The sequence below is a fragment of the Salvia splendens genome, chromosome 17 (genome assembly GCF_004379255.2).
Source record: "Salvia splendens isolate huo1 chromosome 17, SspV2, whole genome shotgun sequence".
Taxonomy (NCBI): Eukaryota; Viridiplantae; Streptophyta; class Magnoliopsida; order Lamiales; family Lamiaceae; genus Salvia; species Salvia splendens.
In genome coordinates this window covers 25672670-25691387 of record NC_056048.1, presented here as the reverse complement: position 1 = coordinate 25691387, position 18718 = coordinate 25672670, and the positions used below count along the sequence as shown (strand labels likewise).

The 18718-nt window shown below is 35.2% G+C and overlaps 2 protein-coding genes across 2 annotated transcripts; one reads left to right on the top strand and one right to left on the bottom strand.

Moving 5' to 3' along the window:
* Nucleotides 1-4657: 4657 nt before the first annotated feature.
* Nucleotides 4658-5642, bottom strand: LOC121773775 (arginine decarboxylase-like). Its single transcript, XM_042170693.1, has 2 exons — nucleotides 4975-5642; nucleotides 4658-4875 (listed from the first exon to the last, which is right to left on the bottom strand). Exons 1-2 carry the CDS (start codon nucleotides 5213-5215, stop codon nucleotides 4799-4801), a joined length of 318 nt encoding a protein of 105 aa, XP_042026627.1. The 5' UTR covers nucleotides 5216-5642; the 3' UTR covers nucleotides 4658-4798.
* A 1558-nt stretch (nucleotides 5643-7200) lies between these two features.
* Nucleotides 7201-11707, top strand: LOC121773919 (30S ribosomal protein S1-like). The gene is made up of 10 exons (XM_042170837.1): nucleotides 7201-7604; nucleotides 8480-8639; nucleotides 9268-9329; nucleotides 9746-9905; nucleotides 9987-10107; nucleotides 10336-10417; nucleotides 10494-10597; nucleotides 11023-11101; nucleotides 11226-11276; nucleotides 11359-11707. Exons 1-10 carry the CDS (start codon nucleotides 7371-7373, stop codon nucleotides 11440-11442), a joined length of 1137 nt encoding a protein of 378 aa, XP_042026771.1. The 5' UTR covers nucleotides 7201-7370; the 3' UTR covers nucleotides 11443-11707.
* Nucleotides 11708-18718: the final 7011 nt, after the last annotated feature.

Here is an 18718-nt window from a genome sequence, read left to right as displayed (position 1 = left end):
AATTTCTCATTACTTAGAGGGACACGCGACGGGTGCGGGTACCCGCATATGCGGGTTCGGATACCCGCATTGCTTTGCGGGTCGGGTATCGGGTGCCATAAAATGTGAATTTTTGGGATCGAGTACCCGCAAAATCGGGTGCGGATACCCGCGGGTACCCGTTTCGATACCCCTACTTGATACTAGATCTGATTTAAAATTTAGATACCTAATTACCCGACTCAGATGCACAAATACCCAAAAATTAAATTGAAAATAACACTCCACGGTCTCTAATCTTAGTTATGAATATCTCTATTCTAGATAAGATTTCACTTTTTATTTACTATGTCAGGGGATTGTTATATTGTAAACTCAATACTTAATAACTAACTACAATTAAATAATAGCCATTAGATATTCAAATCAACAGCCTAGATAATCAGTCTCGGAATGTCAATACGATCAACAAAAAACGTCGATAAGGGTATTAAGGTCAATTTACAACAAATAAATTAGTTGTAACTAACTTTTAAAAAATATCTCATAACTTTAAAACGCATATAACTTTCTCGATTTAAATTATTTTTTCGCACAACATATATCAAATTAAAGATAATTTCATAAGGATTCTAACGAGATTTCACTTGCATATGTTCCGATGTCAAAATTAATTTTCATAAATTTCGTTAACAACTTTATATCAATACACGGCATATAATATGCCAACACAATGCTTGTACAATGTCAATATGAAATTGTATTGACATTGTCATGTCTTTGTGTTAATGTATTTCATACACTGTATTGACATTGTGTTTCTAAACCCTAAATTGATACTTATTATTATCTTTTTAATTATTAAAAAATTAAAAATGAAATTACACATGATAAATTGTAGACCACAAGATTTAAAAAATTCTAGTCTTAAATTAGTTGTAGTTAGCAATTAAATGATGGGTTAGCAATTGATCACTCCCCTATATATCATATTTTCATTTTTATAAAAAAGTAAATTATCATTATTACATTTAACTAATTTTTTTTATTTTTTGTTAGTAATTTAATTACATTTTTCCTCTTTATATAGTTTATTAGTATTTTTCTTTCTGTTTAACTCGCTCTAACAATCAATAATGTCTCCTAAAATCTTGTATCATCTTCCAAACATATAAAGTTAATTCGACAAGCTTTGGAGAACTATAAGATTGAGGGAATTGTACTCATCTTCATCTATACATATATTCTTCATTGTTCTATGTGCATCTCTCCTTATAAATCGTTTGGTGGCCTTGTAATTATTCCACGATAGGCCTTTTTGTCACTATTCATTGGTTGTATACATGTTAGTGTGTGAGGGGGAATTTTTTTGTTATTGTTCGATTTGATTAATAAATTAAAGATATGAGAATTGAGAATTGGGTTACTGGATTGAGAATTGAGAATTCCACGATAGGCCTTACTGGATTTGATTATGGCTCGATTTTTTGCTGTTTTTGGGTTACTGGATTGAGAATTGAGATCATCTTAAATTAATTTTTAGAAAATGGATCTTAATTGCGGATCAATTGATTACTATAGACTGCAGTCTATAGCTGTTTCCTACATAAGATTTACTTTACATTTGAAACATTTCCATATATCTGAATTATTTTTGATGGATTTCATTTTGGAAACAGATCCCCTACTCTGTGCTATTTTGAAGAGAGACAATTAAATAAAAGAAAAGGAGAAGAAATAAGATAAAAGGATCCATACCAGCGTTTTATTCAATAAAATCTGTGTTTTGAAGCAGGGGATCCTTGCCCATTTCATTTACTTTCGATCTACATAGAAAATTTGCGTTACATTTCTACACAACTATGGGCGAGTTTACATTTCTACACAACTATGTGCGTGTTTAGTTACATCGAAATATTCGCCCAGATTAGGAACAAACTTTCTGCTTCGTCTCATTACATAAAAGGTCCAATATTTCGAAATGACTATTTTGCCCTTAAAAATTTCAAACAAATTTATGTCCCGCGTAGTTGAAATAAAAAGGTGGAAGGTCGATTCAAACTTACAAATTCAAAAATACCTTCCTTTTCTCACAAACAAACATCCCTTCCATTTACCAAGTGGAGCTCCAAAATAAAAACAGATTGTATCTCCCGGCAAGGAAGTTCACGCGAGAATAAATGACAGAAAATAAAAACAGACTGTATCTCTCGGCAAGGAAGTTCACGCGAGAATAAATGACAGATTGTATCTCCCTAGGGCACTTCCTTCTTCATAAACTGTCTTTTTTGCCTACGGTCCTTATACTTGCTTCTTGCTCCATTTTTTTGTATTATGCCAGCGTTAATTGCGGTCATTTTTCACTTCATTTTCCTCATTTTCCTCTGATGGTGATCTCATCCTTGTGTTGTATTTTAACACCAAACCAAAAAATGAAACTTTTGCTTCTACTCGTAACTTCACAAGTAAGTTAACACCTTGAGTAAGTAAGTTCACACCATGAGTAAGTAAGTTCACAAGTAACTTCTACAACAAATAAGCAGTGCAGTATCTCAATTTCGAAGACGAATTCTTAATAACAGAGCAAGTGAGAGGGAGTCACTATGATAAATTAGGGATACCAAATTCTGTACACAATTTATGCAAAAAAAAAATAGCAAACATATGAGCGTGAGGTTATTACCCCGGTTAATCAGGTGAACTTCGTTGAAGGGAATATGTTTTTGAGGGTGGAGTTGTATTCGAAAATCCCCAAATCCAGGCAGCCGGATTGCTCAGTTGCTGAATTTATGTGTACCGCGTGAGCAACGACGCAAATGGGCATTCGTAAGCTTACAAATTTGTGACTTGTATATATCCCGTTACCCACGTACCCGTGATCGGGTCAAAAGGAAGGGTTGTTGGTACACCGTAGCAACAACCGTGTCTGATAATAGTTTTTGGGCAGGCGGCCTAAAATCGTCACGAGGTGCTTGATGTCGAGGTGTGTTTCGAGATACCGGAGAGTCGGCGACCACAGCAGCTAGGGTTAGGTGAATTCAAAATTTGGGGCTGAGGAATAATGGAATGCGCAAAAGGGGAAGAGAAAGTGAGGTGGGTAATTTGGGAAAATAGCACCACACTACTGGGCGAATATTTTGATGCATCGATAAAAAAGAACCGCCTTTCCAATATATGAATTTACTCATTTACGAAGGAAACAGTTGAATCCGATGCATATATGTGTATTTTCAAAAGAGTATCTGACACACCGAATGGCCATAAATGATCTGATATAAATCCAATTTTGCCCATATCAGAGAAAGCGAACGAGTTCTTAATAAATAGAGGCAACAGAATAATAATTAATTGAGTACTATATTGAGCAACAATCATGTTCTGCCAAAATTGCCAGGCCAAAAACACGTTTCGCGCTAATGCCAAAATTTAGGCGCGACTTTGAAAATTTTCGACGGCGTAAATCTCTCAATAAATAAGCTTCATCCTCAATTGGAGAACTCACGTTTGGAGTAGAGTGCAGAATCGTTCCAGCAACTCAAAATGCAGTCCATACTCCTTCGACCACCCGGTATGCAATCATCTTCCCCGTTGTTGTAAAACTGCATATACCAGAGACCCCTCGGATCTTACACCGTATAAAGCGTAGTACATAATGGGTTGGGATAGTTGAGCTAAGTATGCAATTTAATCGCCATTTATTATCTTCAATTGGTTGGGTAAAATTTGGGGAGCTTGAAGCAACACACGATTGTTAACTGAGTATGTAAAACAAATATATTAGGGGATGGGGGATGTGGAATACCTTCAATGCCGTGGGTGGTCTTTCTTCAGCACACAAGATCGGGGAACTAGAATTTGCAAAAATATGCCGACGGGATTTGAAACAACCTGCAGTGACAATGCAGAGTTGGATGGTGGTGTTAATAATCTTGCACCAGATAGACTGAAGAGTTGGGGACAGATCTAATTGGGGGGAGTAATATACACGCCGTTGCTTGATCCGTTACGCGATGGCGAATCTGCTAGAAGTCCACCGAATTATGAAATACCTTGCAGTGAATCACAGCGTTGTGATGTATTTTTCGTCTGCAGATTTTCGTCGGTGTAAAGGTAGGGTTCTTCAATTTTTATGGATGAGGAAGAAATGATTTTGGGGGAAAACGAAAAATGGAAGGGTAAGTAAGGTATTTTGGCCTCATCCGCTCTCGATGCAGATATAATTATTGACTCTTCCTTGAGAATTGATTTTGGGCCAATTCTGCTTTCTACAGTGCGAGCCCTTGTTATTTATAGGGCCATACATAATTAACATAAAGAAGCCGAATACTCGATTAATACTACCAATCCACTTATCCTATCTAAAGAATTGTGAAGAATACGTCAAAATATGATTTAAAAAAATCAAAGTAGAACAGTAAATTGATGATTTATTTTAGATATGGAGTACAAATGTATAATGCATAATGGACTTTATTAACAGAATTATCTTCCAAAGTGTGATGAAATTCAGCCACCGTATTTAATCAATTGGGCCAGACATGGACCGGGTAATACAAGACTTGGGCCGATCTAGATTGGGTCTCTTTAATCTAATTGACACTAAAAAAACCGTGACGTGAGACTATAGCCTATTTCATAAATTTTTATATTATAAGGGTGCGCGATTGGTAGAAAATGGTGAGGTTTATGAAGTTCCCATATAGTGGATTTTTCTATGATTTTAAATAGCTAATCATTGTTATGATGGTGTTTGGTACAAATATTTTGTGAGTTAATACATCATTTGGTAGCCATTAGTCATTCCACTAAAAAAAATATACTAATGTCTGTCATGACTTATATGCCCTTCCTTTTTGAACGGAAATGTCCCCCTTGCCCTCCGTCGTCCTTGCAAATCTGCAGCAATTGGAGGCAAAGGCAATCAATCGACCATCTCAAATTGCCCTAATTTCTTCACAACTCGGAGAATTTGTGCAGTCGTGAGGCCGAATTTACCTTTCTCGCCGGAGGTGGAGCCGAAATGGCCGGCGTGCTTCGTCCGCAGCTTCGCACGCAGGCCAATCAAGGGGCGGATGCCCAGTTTCCGGCCGGCGTCGAGCTCATCCTCTTCCTCAAGCACGATCACGGAATTAAAGTGCAGTTTCTTCGCTACAAGCGCGAGAGAAACGTACTCTGCATCCTTGAATCCGTTGCAGATCAGAAGCGCGTCGGGGCTTCCGCTGCAGAGGCAGCTCATCGCTAAGAGAAGCTCCGGTTTGGATCCGAATTCCAGCCCGACCCGAACTCAACGATGTCCTTCACCACAAACCTGTCCTGATTGCTCTTCACAGGGTAAACCCCCTGAAAATGTGCGCCGTAGCCGCGCGATTCGAACGCCGATTGAATCGATTCGAGCCGATTTCGCAGCACATCGGGGAATCGGACGGCGAGAGGGAACTGCAGGCCGAGGCTGGACGCCTTTTTCACGACTTTCAGAAGATCGATCTCCTGATGAGTGTGTGGTGCTGCCTGTGTGTGTGTAGAGATCGAAAACACATTGGTTGAAATTTTGTGATATTAATTTATCAAGGTTTAAGAAACGCCAGACATTTTTAAGAAATGGAACTCATTGGTTGAAAAAGTTATCGTCGATTTGTCGGACTCATATGCCTCGGTTGGATCCAAGGGTGCATTCTTTTTACCTTTTGGGCCATATTTGGTTGTCATGATTCTGTCTAGAAAAGTAATCTGATTCCTTAAATTTTAAATTCCTATATTTGTTTCCGTTTTTAATCAAACTGGGAAACTAATCAAAATCTTGAAACAAGGAAAATTAGTACAACTTTTCAGGATTCTGAATCCTAACTTTTCTCAGTTATTCTTTTTCCCAGTTTTAGGATTCTTAAATATTTAATGCAATATATTATTATTATTATTATTATCATCATCATCATCATCATCATTAATATTATTATTATTATTATTATTATTATTATTATTATTATTATTATTATTATTATTTATTACAATGTATTAAAAATAATTTAAAAGTATAAACCATACTTAATTTCAGGATAATAAATAACTATAATTCAAATTATCATAATTATAACTATATTATTAATATTTATATATATTTTTTACTATCATAATAATAACAATAATTTATTAAATAATTAAATATAATTATAATTATATAATAATTTAATAATTATTACTTTATAAATTAGTAATTAACAATAAAATTGTAGTAAAATTTTAAATTATAAAATTTATTCAATTAAAAATTTAGTAAATATAATAATAATAATAATAATAATAATAATCTTATTTATTATATTATTGTATATTATGATGTATAATCCATATTTAAACTATTCATCGTAATAATAAATAAAATAATATAATTATTATCATTTGTATTTAATAATTTATTAAATAATATGTATTATTATTTTTTATAAATAATAGATGATAAGTATATTTTTAGTTTAGTGTTTAAATCAAATATAAACTTTAAAATCTTGATATTTTCCAAACACATGAAGGTAAAGTTATTAGGATTCATATTCCCATGAATCATTTTCCTTGCCAACTTTACTTTCCCGTCAACCAAACATGGCCTTGATGTCGTCTCCCCCTCTTTATCTTGCGCAAAAACTCACTACTGAAACTGTATTATACATTATAAATTTATCAAAGAAATAATAAGTTGAAATAAAAAAATATATTAGTACATAATAAAATACTAAAAGTTCTCTACCTAAATTTTCAATAAATTACTATGTTTTCTTTCATTTAAATTTTTTATTGTTCGATACGAATCAATTTATTATTAATTCTAATTACAGAATTAGAAACATATAAAGTTACTATCATAGCTCATTCTGAGTGATAGAAAAGTTCCAAATAATATGAATAAATGTTAATATACTAAACAAATAGAGCAAAAATAATATTAGCAAGGAAATGATTTAATAGTTATATAAGTTATGAATTGCAATTTTATAAGATATATATATGTTCTGATTATACATTATGACAAAGTCCTCGTAATCCCACAACAGAAAGAGAATGGCCGATATTAGATTAATGAAACTTTTACGATGTTACTCATGGGCTGAAGGTGGGGTCGGTCGACCGTACGATAAAATAGAAGTATGGTTTTTACCTAAATACACCCATTTAGATCTATAGAAGTCTGGTTTTTATACTAGCAATTTTATTATTGTGTTCATCGCTTTCTACTAACATATCTTGTTTTTGTTAATGAAAATGAAATGAAACTAATCTTCTTCAACCGAGTAAGGATGTGAAGAAGACACGTCGATGAATCGCATCTATTTCCACTGCATCATCCCAAATCCAAACCAAATCAAAACCACAAAAACAAACCTTCTCCATTTTGCGCAATGCCTATTTTGGTAGGATTATCAGCTTCAGGCGGCTTTGCGTTTCTCTCCATCTCCTCCGACAACGCTTCTCAGAAACCCCTCACTCCAACCTCGATTAATTTCAGCAATCTCTGGACCAAGCGACCAACTTTATTAACCCCAGCTAGAGTTTCTCTTTCCAGCGGCAGCGCCACCAAAACCGATGACGGCGTCGATCAATCTTCGCTTACCGATGATTTCAAACAATCCCGGGTGTGTGTGTTTTCCTCTATTATAATTCGATGGCGTACTCTGTTTTATAAGAAAGAAGTGGGTGACAAATGCATTATCACTGTGTTAAATTCTCTAATTCGTGACCGTGATCATGAATTCATGATCAGTTTATTCTCATCACAATCTCTATACAATCCAAAAAAGCTTATCTTTGACCTGTTTAAATGAAATATTAAAATGCATCTCATCTCACCCGTCTCATCTTTGGTCATGATTCTCCTTTCTCATGCTTATTCTCAGTCTATTTTTGTTCCAGTTTAGAAACTTGATAAATGCAGTCTTCTGGGATGCTTTTAGCTAGGAATTTGTCAGCCAAACTTGAGTGTCCTTCTCTCTCAGCAACTTGTAAATGTTTAATTACTTTCTACCATATTTGACTATCCTTGTTTATTTAGCTAAAAAATATATTCTGATGTTATATGTGCTCACACGAGACTGTGACGATCTCCAATTCTGTATCCACTTGAGAGTGCAGAAAAATGGTTAGTTTACTTTACATAGATCATGTATGGAAAAATTCCTCCATGTCCATGTCATAAGAAATGTGGGTGGGTGGCTGATGAAGCATTAAGCATTTGGGGCAATAACCAATAGCCATAATAATTGTGGTCTGCTGGTTTTCGTGAATATGCTGCTGCTTGTGTGCATATGTGATGTCAATGTTCTTAGTCTACACATTTTCTGGGTCACAATCTTACGTTGTACTTATTTCAGAACTGAGTGCTACCTACTTTGTAAGAACTCTTGAGGCGATTTGGAGAAGATTGATACTGCTTAAGTTCAACTAATATAAAATATTTGGTTCTGATTTTATGCAAGCTTCTTATCTATTCCTTTGTTATGCAAAGAAGTAGAGGTCTGCTGATTGGAAAGCGGCAAAGGCATACCACTCTAAAGGACTCACCTATGATGGTAGAGTTGAGGGATTCAATGGTGGTGGCTTGCTGATCAAATTTTATTCTCTTCTTGGGTTTCTTCCCTATCCACAGTTGAGCCCTTCTCATTCATGCAGAGGTACACATTTCCACCTATAAGGTCGACATTCTAATGGAAATTACTTTTCTATTGTCCAAATATAATGTTATTAAATGAATTTAGCTGAATTAATAAGTATCCAGTTTCATTTAGTGTAAAAAAATTTGATTTATTGATGATAACTAAGTCATGTCAATTGTCAAGCCAAAAAACTTGTAGAAATTTGTGGATGTTTTGGGATGAGCAGTGCAGCATGTGAAATTACAGAATTTACTACTCTTCTGCGGTGACAAAGCGTGTGATCATCCAATGAAAACTTTTACACCATCTCTTCTCCTAATGGATTCTTCAGTGACACATTTGACCAGCGAAATCTATTTTTTTCTAATTGCAATTATAAATATTTGGTTACTTAAAAAGTTTAATGGATAATACAGAAAATCACACAAAGGGTTAAGGAGAAAGTCTAAAATACCAGAAATTTTATAGATTTACTCAATCTATTCAAGCTTAAGTAATTCGAAGATTATCTGACTTTCTCCTTCTATGCACTTCTAACTCTTTCGTTTCCCCTTCGGAATAAATGACGATACATGTTTACTTTCTTCTCTTACTATTATGCCAACGTCATCTTTTCTTATGCTCTTGATGAATTCAATTCATGCAGAACCCAAAAAGTCTATCCAAGAGATTGCAAGAGCTTTGGTTGGTTCTATAATCTCGGTGAAGGTAAGGGGTTCTTTACTGATGTATAGCTTTTCTAATTCTTGGATGCTATTAAAGACCTGATGTTAATGTAGACTTGGTTTAACATAATCGAAGTATAAAGACTTGATGTTAATGTAGACTTGATTTTAGCAAAATAAAGTATTGGGACCTAAAGTATAGGGGACTAATATCGATTTTTCCTGTCATAAAGTGCTCTACACTATGAGAGCTACATATAAAATGGTGTACTTGGGGAAAAGCATAGTAGTGATACCCGAGAATCAGTGATTACAATAAGAGTGATCAAATATTTCATGCTATATGACCTTCTATATTAGATATATGTTCTTCAAATAAGACTTCCAATAATCTTAGAATTATGGCAAATTAATTTAGGTGAAATTGTTAACACGTTAGATGCTATCCTCAATTCTTAGGCTATCCAAGCTGATGAGGAGAGCAGGAAGTTGATCTTCTCAGAGAAGGAAGCCAACTGGTCTAAGTTCTCTCCACAGCTGAAGGTGGGGAACATTTTTGAAGGTAAGGTGGGGTCTGTCGAGGATTATGGTGCCTTCATTCATCTGCTCTTCCCGGACGGTATGTATTTCTGAGGTACTTCCAATTGATTCAGTTTACAATTCTGTAGCTGAGTTTTAAACTTGCTCTGCATCTTTGCAGGATTGTATCACCTCACAGGACTTGTGCATGTTTCAGAAGTTTCATGGGATTTAGTGCAAGATGTAAGAGACGTCCTATTCGAGGGTGATGAAGTGAGAGTCAAAATTATAAACATAGATAGGTGTGGTTCTGCAGTGATGCTTCTCCTATATGCCGTGTCTACTGTTGAGCTTTATTTTTGTAGTAGAAAACTTCATAAGCATAGGCTTAATCTAGCATATGCAATTCAGAACCTTGGAATCATTATATGTCTTTCAATATGTCTTTCAACATTTATAAATTTTGACAAAGTTATACTTGTGCGCTAGATATATTGACTTCTTTTTGTGAAACTGGGAACATGTTGCAGAGAGAAATCGAGGATCACTTTGTCAATAAAACAATTGGAGGAAGATCCCCTCTTGGAAACTTTAGACAAAGTTATTCCTCAGGTTTGGCCAAACTTATCTATTCTCCCAACCAAACTTTGACTTCATACAAATACTGATGACTTTTATGCATCACCAGGACACCTCAGTTGATCCCAATGCCTTAAATGGAAGTGAACATTTTGCTATAGAACCTCTTCCTGGGCTTGACACAATTATCGATGAGCTTTTGAAGGAAGATGGGTATGGTTAGAATCATGTTATATGATTGTGCTGTGATTCACTTTCTGCATCCATCATTCCCCGTAGGAAAAGACAGAAATGAACATCTTTCTCTCACGTCCTGCTGCTTTATGCTCTGCCTTCACTATGAAGAGTGGTTAATTATGTATATATTGGCCACGGAGTTTTGTTTTAAGACTGATTTCTGTACAAAAATTATGGTGTTGAGGCAGAATCTAATCATCTGAGTCCCATTGATAAGTAGTAATAGCATGTTAACAGCGAGAGAGGGATAGAGTAGAGGCTTGTGTCGACTGACTCATTAAAATGCCTCATGAGTTGAGATATTTATTTTAGTCCTTTATAGTGAAGAACGAGGCGTATTATTAGTAATACATGATACCAGTCTCAATGTTTTGACCATGTCCTGTGTTTCTCCTCTACAGCATTAATGATGTGAAAATCAGCCGCCAAGGATTTGAGAAGCGGGTAGTTTCACAAGATCTGCAGCTTTGGCTATCAAATGTATGAACAAACTTACCCCTCTTATCTTCTTCATAACGCTAATTTGTTTCTAAATTACGGTTTCAGTGTATATCTTTTCTCTATATCTTTTGTCACTCATTCCAAATGTATCACCATCTGACAGGCGCCCCCAATAGGCGACCAGTACACACTTCTCGCTCGAGCTGGAAGACAGGCATTCTCTCCCTACCCTCTTTCTCAGAGACACATAAATTTACATCATATTTCACACATAATAATCCAAACCTTTGGTTCAGGTTCAAGAAATACAACTGGTAACCCCACTCGATCAAGATGGAATTAAAAGAGCATTGCAGCGAGTCCTGGAACGTGTCCCATAGTTTCTCATCGCCCTGTGCTAAAGACCCGAATTTTCTGATTGTGTAGCATTATACACTTTACTTAGAGGCGGACGCTGCGCCAATTAGCACAATCCGCATACGTTTCAAAGAATTTCAAGGTGATGTATATTTTTTGTTCCTTTTTGCTCAAGTAATTCTTGAACCATATGTATATGCTTACTTTGCCTCAGTGAAACAATGCTTACTTGTGAAAGTTGTACATTTAACAGATGTTAATAGCCTCTTCTGCTTCTCTATTTCAGTAGTTTCTTTGTGGTCAATTTGGAAAAAAAGGGAAATATTTGATTTTGTCTAATCGTTTTAGCATTTTATACGAAAATATCCCATCTTTATGGCATTTGGAAAAAGTACACAACGTTTTAATTTTGGCTTAAAAATATTAGCTAAAAAGTCAAAATTAAAATGTTTCATTTTTTTTGCAATTACTCTAAAAAGTAGCACAAAATTAAATATTTAACCTCGACAATAAATAGATACTATACCTGGAATTTTAAATTTTGTATCAGGTCAAAATTTGCACAGGAGTGTCATTATTAAATGTATTTTCTTATTTTCCACCTTTCGTGATTTTCGCCACTTCACATTTAGTTTGACACCAAATATAAGTGGCAAGTTGTAATGAGTTGAAATAATTGACAAATAATATGCAATAAAAATATGCAACCGGTTTGTCACATAAATTTATTTTAGTTAATGTTCATTAAAATTGATAATTTTGATTAATATCCATATATTTTGTAGAAATTATGCTACTATTACTTTATTTTTCCTCATACTTTTTACCAAAATGATTTAGTTTACTTTTTGGTAACATAAATCAGCATAACGAAATTACTCACTCATTTCTAACATACTGATATATACAATGCACTGACATTCGGTGCTTGAATAATTTAATTTTTCAAAATTCAATTGCAGAATTGATTCCTTTGAATTGAACAAGCAAATTGCTATTTTCATTTCTCAAATTTAATTCAAAGAAGAGCAATTACAGGTCAACAAATTAAATAATTAAATCTCTCGTGGACAACAAGGAAACATCAAGCTTCTTCTTATATGTATATATTCTTCAGTATTAATCAAAACTATACAATAAAATTCTGACATTACTGTCTGTAACTTGCAATAAAATAAAAATTCAATAATAATAATCCACTAACTAATCATGTTCTTGTTGATGATTCCTTCTACGATAATTTAATTGGAGGAGACTTCTCTCATTGTTTCTGCCAAAATTATTCTTCAAAGAAAAGTAACATGTTAAAATATCAAACAAAAAAAATAAACCCAGCAACCTGTCAGTAAATTATTTTCTGAAATCCTGTATAAATTATTGCCGTCACCTCGGTTTGTGTGAATTTTAATGACTAATTAATGGTTAAGTAACCATTGTCTCTCCACACATATTTTATTTCTGGGGTAAAACTAAATTATTGTTTCAATGATTGAGTGTCACGTTATTTCGATTAGAGTAGTTTTTACATAATTATTTATTAAACTTCTCGTATGTTAAAGTCGAATAAGAAGTGAATTTGTTTAAGAAAGACAAAGTAAAACTAAAGTAGAAGATTCCGTGGTTAATTAAGTACTAGTGGAGTATTTTTTTTTTTTGCGAAAACTACTAATTAAATAGACTAATCCTATTAAATTAGATTTCATAAGAAATTGATAAAATTGTTTTTTAGTCATAATTATATAAGTTTATTTTGCCTTCGATTTATTACTTAACTTGAATTATTTTTTGAACTAGTTATCTTTGCCTATAATTCGAGACTAAACTCGATTCCACTCTTGATTAAAACTATTATACATTTAATTCAAGACTTAATAGCTAATGAACTCTTGTTTAGTAATGTTATAACCTACTATTAACTTGATTTCACTCTCAAATTAGCATATTTTGTTTATAATTCAAGACTTCTAAAATGTGTAACACATGAATGTGCTCAAATCAAACTTCTATTAACTTGATTTCATTCTCTCTTTGGGTATACTAGAGTTCGGTACGTATTTATCTCCTTATTTTATTTATCTTAATTCAAAGTATTTTTCGAGAAATTTCATTGGATAGTAATCATCATTACATTTCTAAGCTCATCAATTATGTTATACTTAATCATAACGATCACCTTCTAACAAGATATTGGTCAAAGATGGCTGAGATAATTTTTTTAATTGATGAGTAAAAGTATAATTAATTAAATAATGGGTAAGATCATTATTTGGTGGTTTCATAATTAATACATACATTATCAGTCTTAGGGATTTGAATGCATTTTTTTCTCTAGCAAAGATGGTTTAGGCCATGCAACTACTTTAGACCAACAATAATTTTAATTGAGTTCTATTGATCACTATTAGCAAAATGCATACAATTGATTATTGTTTTTTATTACATGATACGAATCAAATAAATTATTTCAAATTGTATAATTATTAAGAACTTTTAAAAAACCCATATTTTTCATACAATCTACTAGTCTATACTATTATTATCTATCTAGACTAACCCCTCAATTTATTATTTAATTTTTATACTCCTATATAAGATCGTTCCACATGTCATGAGAATCCAGTTAATATATATTCTAATAAGCTCATGAATTTTATGTAGTCCTTTAAAATTTTTATATTTGAAATTTTAAATGTGAACATTAGACTTGTATGAACTAGAGTAGTGGCCTAGAGGGGTCATCAATGTTGCACTAATTTCGTATATAAAAGCATTATAAATTATTTACACAATAAATACATTGTAGGGCGTTATTGATCGTACATGAAATACATGTTATATATATTTTTATTTAGTGAACGAGATGAATATATCGAGCATCAGAATGAAATGAAAGAGTGGGGGACTGCAAAAATCAGTCCATAAAATATTAGGGAGTAAATGATGATCTTAAATTGCTTTCAATATAGTCGTTCTAATTAAATTTCTCTTTTTATAATCTTTTAGTTCCCTTTAAATTGTTTTTAATTCAGTCGTTCTAATTATATTTCTTTTTATTAAATACAGTAATATTTTAGCTCCATTCTACTTTAGTACTTTAAATGACATTGTTTTGTTAGGACTATACAGTCGAGCCAGGGTCAACCGATGCACTATCAATATATGAATATGAGCAAGAAAACTCTATTAAATTCAGCTTTTAGCTATCGATTTAATATTGCGGTAGCTTTACCTCAATTCTAATAGGGATTCAGTTGAATTTTTCATAAACCATTCATTGCCGGCGACAATAGTTGCATCGTGGCTGCCTTCCTACGCCATTGATAACCTTTTTCATTATGTCCGGCCTTATTTTATTTTCTTGATCTGAACTAAGAACTTTACTAGAACTCTAAACTTTTATGAGGCATAATTGATTCTTTCAAGTTGCAAGGAGATCCTCTTCCCATTTCACCACTCAATCTTATATTAATGTTTTCTTTTTGAAGTAGTTTTCAGAAAAAAAAAAACTTCTAAAAATATAGAAAAAGAAAAATCTATATAACCGACTTTGCATTTCTCCATATTATCATCTAATCATTATGTCACAAAACGCTCAAGCCAAAAAATAACGAGCATCAAAGTAGAAGTATAGAAACAATTTGACAATACATACAAAAAGAGTAAGAGATACAAACGAGAGGAACGTTCGTAGCAAAGGCTTACAATTAGATATGTCCAAGATCAGAAAAGAATCTGTATTTGGTAAGAAACTAAGAATAAATAAAGCAATAAATTATTGAGTAGATAAAAACAGAGCAAATTATTACTTTTTGAATAAAAATATTGATATCCGATCAAGAAGTAGAGTAATATTAATACGATATGATGGAGCCTTCCCCACTAAACATTTAAATTCATTTACACTTATAATTTAAGTTTGATAAAAGGACATAATTAATATACTATCGCTCAAATTTAATTTATATTGCTGTGTGAAATTTAATCATAATAAAAGTTTTAAGTTGTATGTGGGGCTTAAGATTGGATGAAAAAGTGTTTATAATGAAAAGGTAGAAAAAGGACTAACATCACAATATTTAGATCATGAGTTGCAAGAACATCATGAGCGTTTATAATTAGATAGAGGGATTAACACATTGGTCCTAGAATAATAATCATGAAATAATATAAAATTTTAAATAATCATGAAATAATATAAAATTTTATTGTTTGGTTCAATGGAGAAGAGCATATTATAGTAGGGTGTCATGTCCTTTGTCCTACTAAAATTTAGTAGTCCCTCCATTTTATTCAAGATAGACCTTTTTTTAGTGACACTGCAATTTTAATTGAAGTTATGAACAGAGTAAAATAGAATGAAAAAGACACTTAATATTTTAATAATAGAATGAAAAAGACACTTAATATTTTAATGAAAGAGAGAAATAAAGTTTATTATTTAAGTTGGGATGAACAAAAGAAATGAACATCTTAAATAAAAAATAAAATAATACTATACGATATTATTATACCTACTTCTAAACATTGTCACTTACACAGCTATACACACATTAATACTCCTACATTATACATAAATCGCCTATAGAGGTAGGGACGGTGATCTGAAATTTGAATAAAAAAGAATATTTAATATCAGAAAAAGAATAGAGTAAGAGCATTAGCAATGACGCCCGTCTCTGCGAAATTCCGACCATTGTGCCGAAAGTCCGCGTGGGACGTCCGCTATTGTGCAAGGGAGGCACGGATACGGACATCCGCTGCGGACACCGGAGTTCCGCGGATATCCGTCACGACGTCCGTGCGGACGTCCGCCATTGCGTTGACTCCCACGCGGACGTCCCGATTGTTGCATTAATTTCTTTTTTTTAATAATTCTATAAATACGTATCGTTGAACTTCATTTCATTCACACCACTTGTATTAACGAGTATCTCTCTCTCTCAAATACTTTTCTTTCGAAGAACAATGGAACACCACGATAGCGATTCCCCCGCCACGAGCGAGTCACAGGCGCCTTATTTTCTCATCGGCGGTAGTACGCCGATGTCCGCCGCGATGCCCCAAATGCCGAGGATGATGCCCCAATCTCAAACGACGGCGGGTATGATGCCCGGGTACTACAATATGTACCCGCAGTGGTATGGGATGATGCCGCAAATGTCCCAGATGCCCGGGGCGAGTCCCGGAATGCCCCAAATGCCGGGAATGATGCCCCAAATGCCCGGGATGATGCCCCAAATGCCCGGGATGATGCCCCAGATGCCTGGGATAATGATGTCGGGGATGATGCAGGGATCGCATGGCGCTGCGGGGGGAAGTAGACAGGGGGTCCCCCAATCGCCGGTGGACAACGTCTATCGGCTCTATATGGATTTACTGGCGCCAGACAACCCGTCGAGTACTCCTCTCGAGACTCAGTTCACTAGCATGGAGACGTTCTCGCTTGAGGAGTTGGGGCTATCTCCGATCCGGGATTCTCTCAATGACGCACCAGCGACAACAGGGAGGAGGGGGAGGGGCAGGGGACGGGGCATTGCCTCGCCCATCCCGATGTACGGTGGTGAGGCGGGGGCCGCTGAGGTAGGGGATAGGTCCAGCGGGAAGAAGAGGGTCGTCTGGAGTATGGAGGAGTGCATCGCGCTGGCGAAGGCGTGGATCAGTATGGTGGAGGATCTGTACGTCGGGGCTAACCAGCACATCGACAGGATGTGGTGGCGCATTAGCCAAAGCTACCTCCAGGGGGAAGCCTCACAACGGAGAGCAATGCCGGAAACAGTGGGAGCGGCTGAGGAGGCAGCTCAGCCGATTTGTCGGCATTTACACAAACAACCTCCGCTTGGCAACCAGCTGCATGTCTGTCGAGGATGTGAAGCTCCTGTCTCACCATTAGTTCATCGACACTGCACAGGGGTTCATGGAATTCAAATATTGGGAGGTCTATATTGTGGTGCAGACTTCGGCCAAGTTCACTGCGGGTGTTGAATCTGGCTGGCCGAAGCGGATGAAGATCAGCGCCTCCGGGGAGTATAGTAGCAGTGCTGGTTCCCACGAACTCCCCCCATCGAGGCAGAGTTCCTGACGCCCACATCGTCGGGCCGCCGCCGTCGCCCGGTTGGGCAAAAGTCCACGGCGCGGATGGCGAGGGGAAGCGCCAACGGATTCGGCGAGGCCCAATCGGCAGCACCCACCCAAAACGATCCCGAGAACCCCTCATTCGCCCGCATCGCGACACATGAAACCTTGTTACGTACAATGGTTGAATGACGTCAATCGACCGACCGCCATTACAAGCGGTCGCTTAAGGATATCATCAACAGTATGTGGCGCGATTTGGGATTCGGAGACATGTCGGAGAGTGACGACGAGGGGGGTGGCGGCGGCGGGGACTCCGAGGAGTGAGAAGGCGGTTTTTTTTAACAATATAATTTTTTTTAATAATTATGTATTTTTTAATTAAGTATGTTTTTTTAAATAAAGTGGTTTCATTTTCCCCGTATTTTTGTCGAAATTTTAATTCCGTAAATTATTTAATTCCGTAAATTGTTTAATTTGTGAATTTTTATTGTGGGAAGTCAGTCGGGATGTCCTTGGGGATGTCCGCCACTGTGCAGTGGGATGTCTGTATGACGTGGCAGGAGCAGTGGGATGTCCGTATGATGTGGCATGAGGTGTTTTTGGGCTGTCCGCTGAGACATCCGCACAACTACTAATGCTCTAAGGGTAAAGGTAAAAAGCAAAAGAAAATGAAAAGTAAATTGTATTTTAAATATGATAATTAAAAGTGATAAAGATATGAGATGGAGTACTTAAATGCGTGTAACCTCTTGTGCGGAATACATATGCTATTTAAAACCCCTTGTTAATAGAGGTGCTCACGATTTTAAAATCATCGATTCAAGTTTGAAAATGCTGGTTTTGATGTAGCGAAGGTTTGAACCATAATCGGCTCGACAGAAAGCACACAACTTTGTGGTTTTGGGTGATTTTTGGTCGGTTTAGTCAATTATGACTCTCAACTGATTTATTAACTATATTTTCATTTTTATTGAAAAACTAATAGTACTACAATTTTATAATAATTAAAACTTAAAGTTAGACCCATGATATGATAAAAGAAACATTTAGAATTGTAGAGAGTTGTGACTTGTGGTAGTGTAGAATCAATCGATAACAACCGAATTTAATAAATTTTTCGTATGAACGGTAGATCGATTGACGACGACCCAGCCCACCTAGACATAGCCAAGTACCAAAACTATACATACACAATCCATATATATATATATAATATAGTACTCT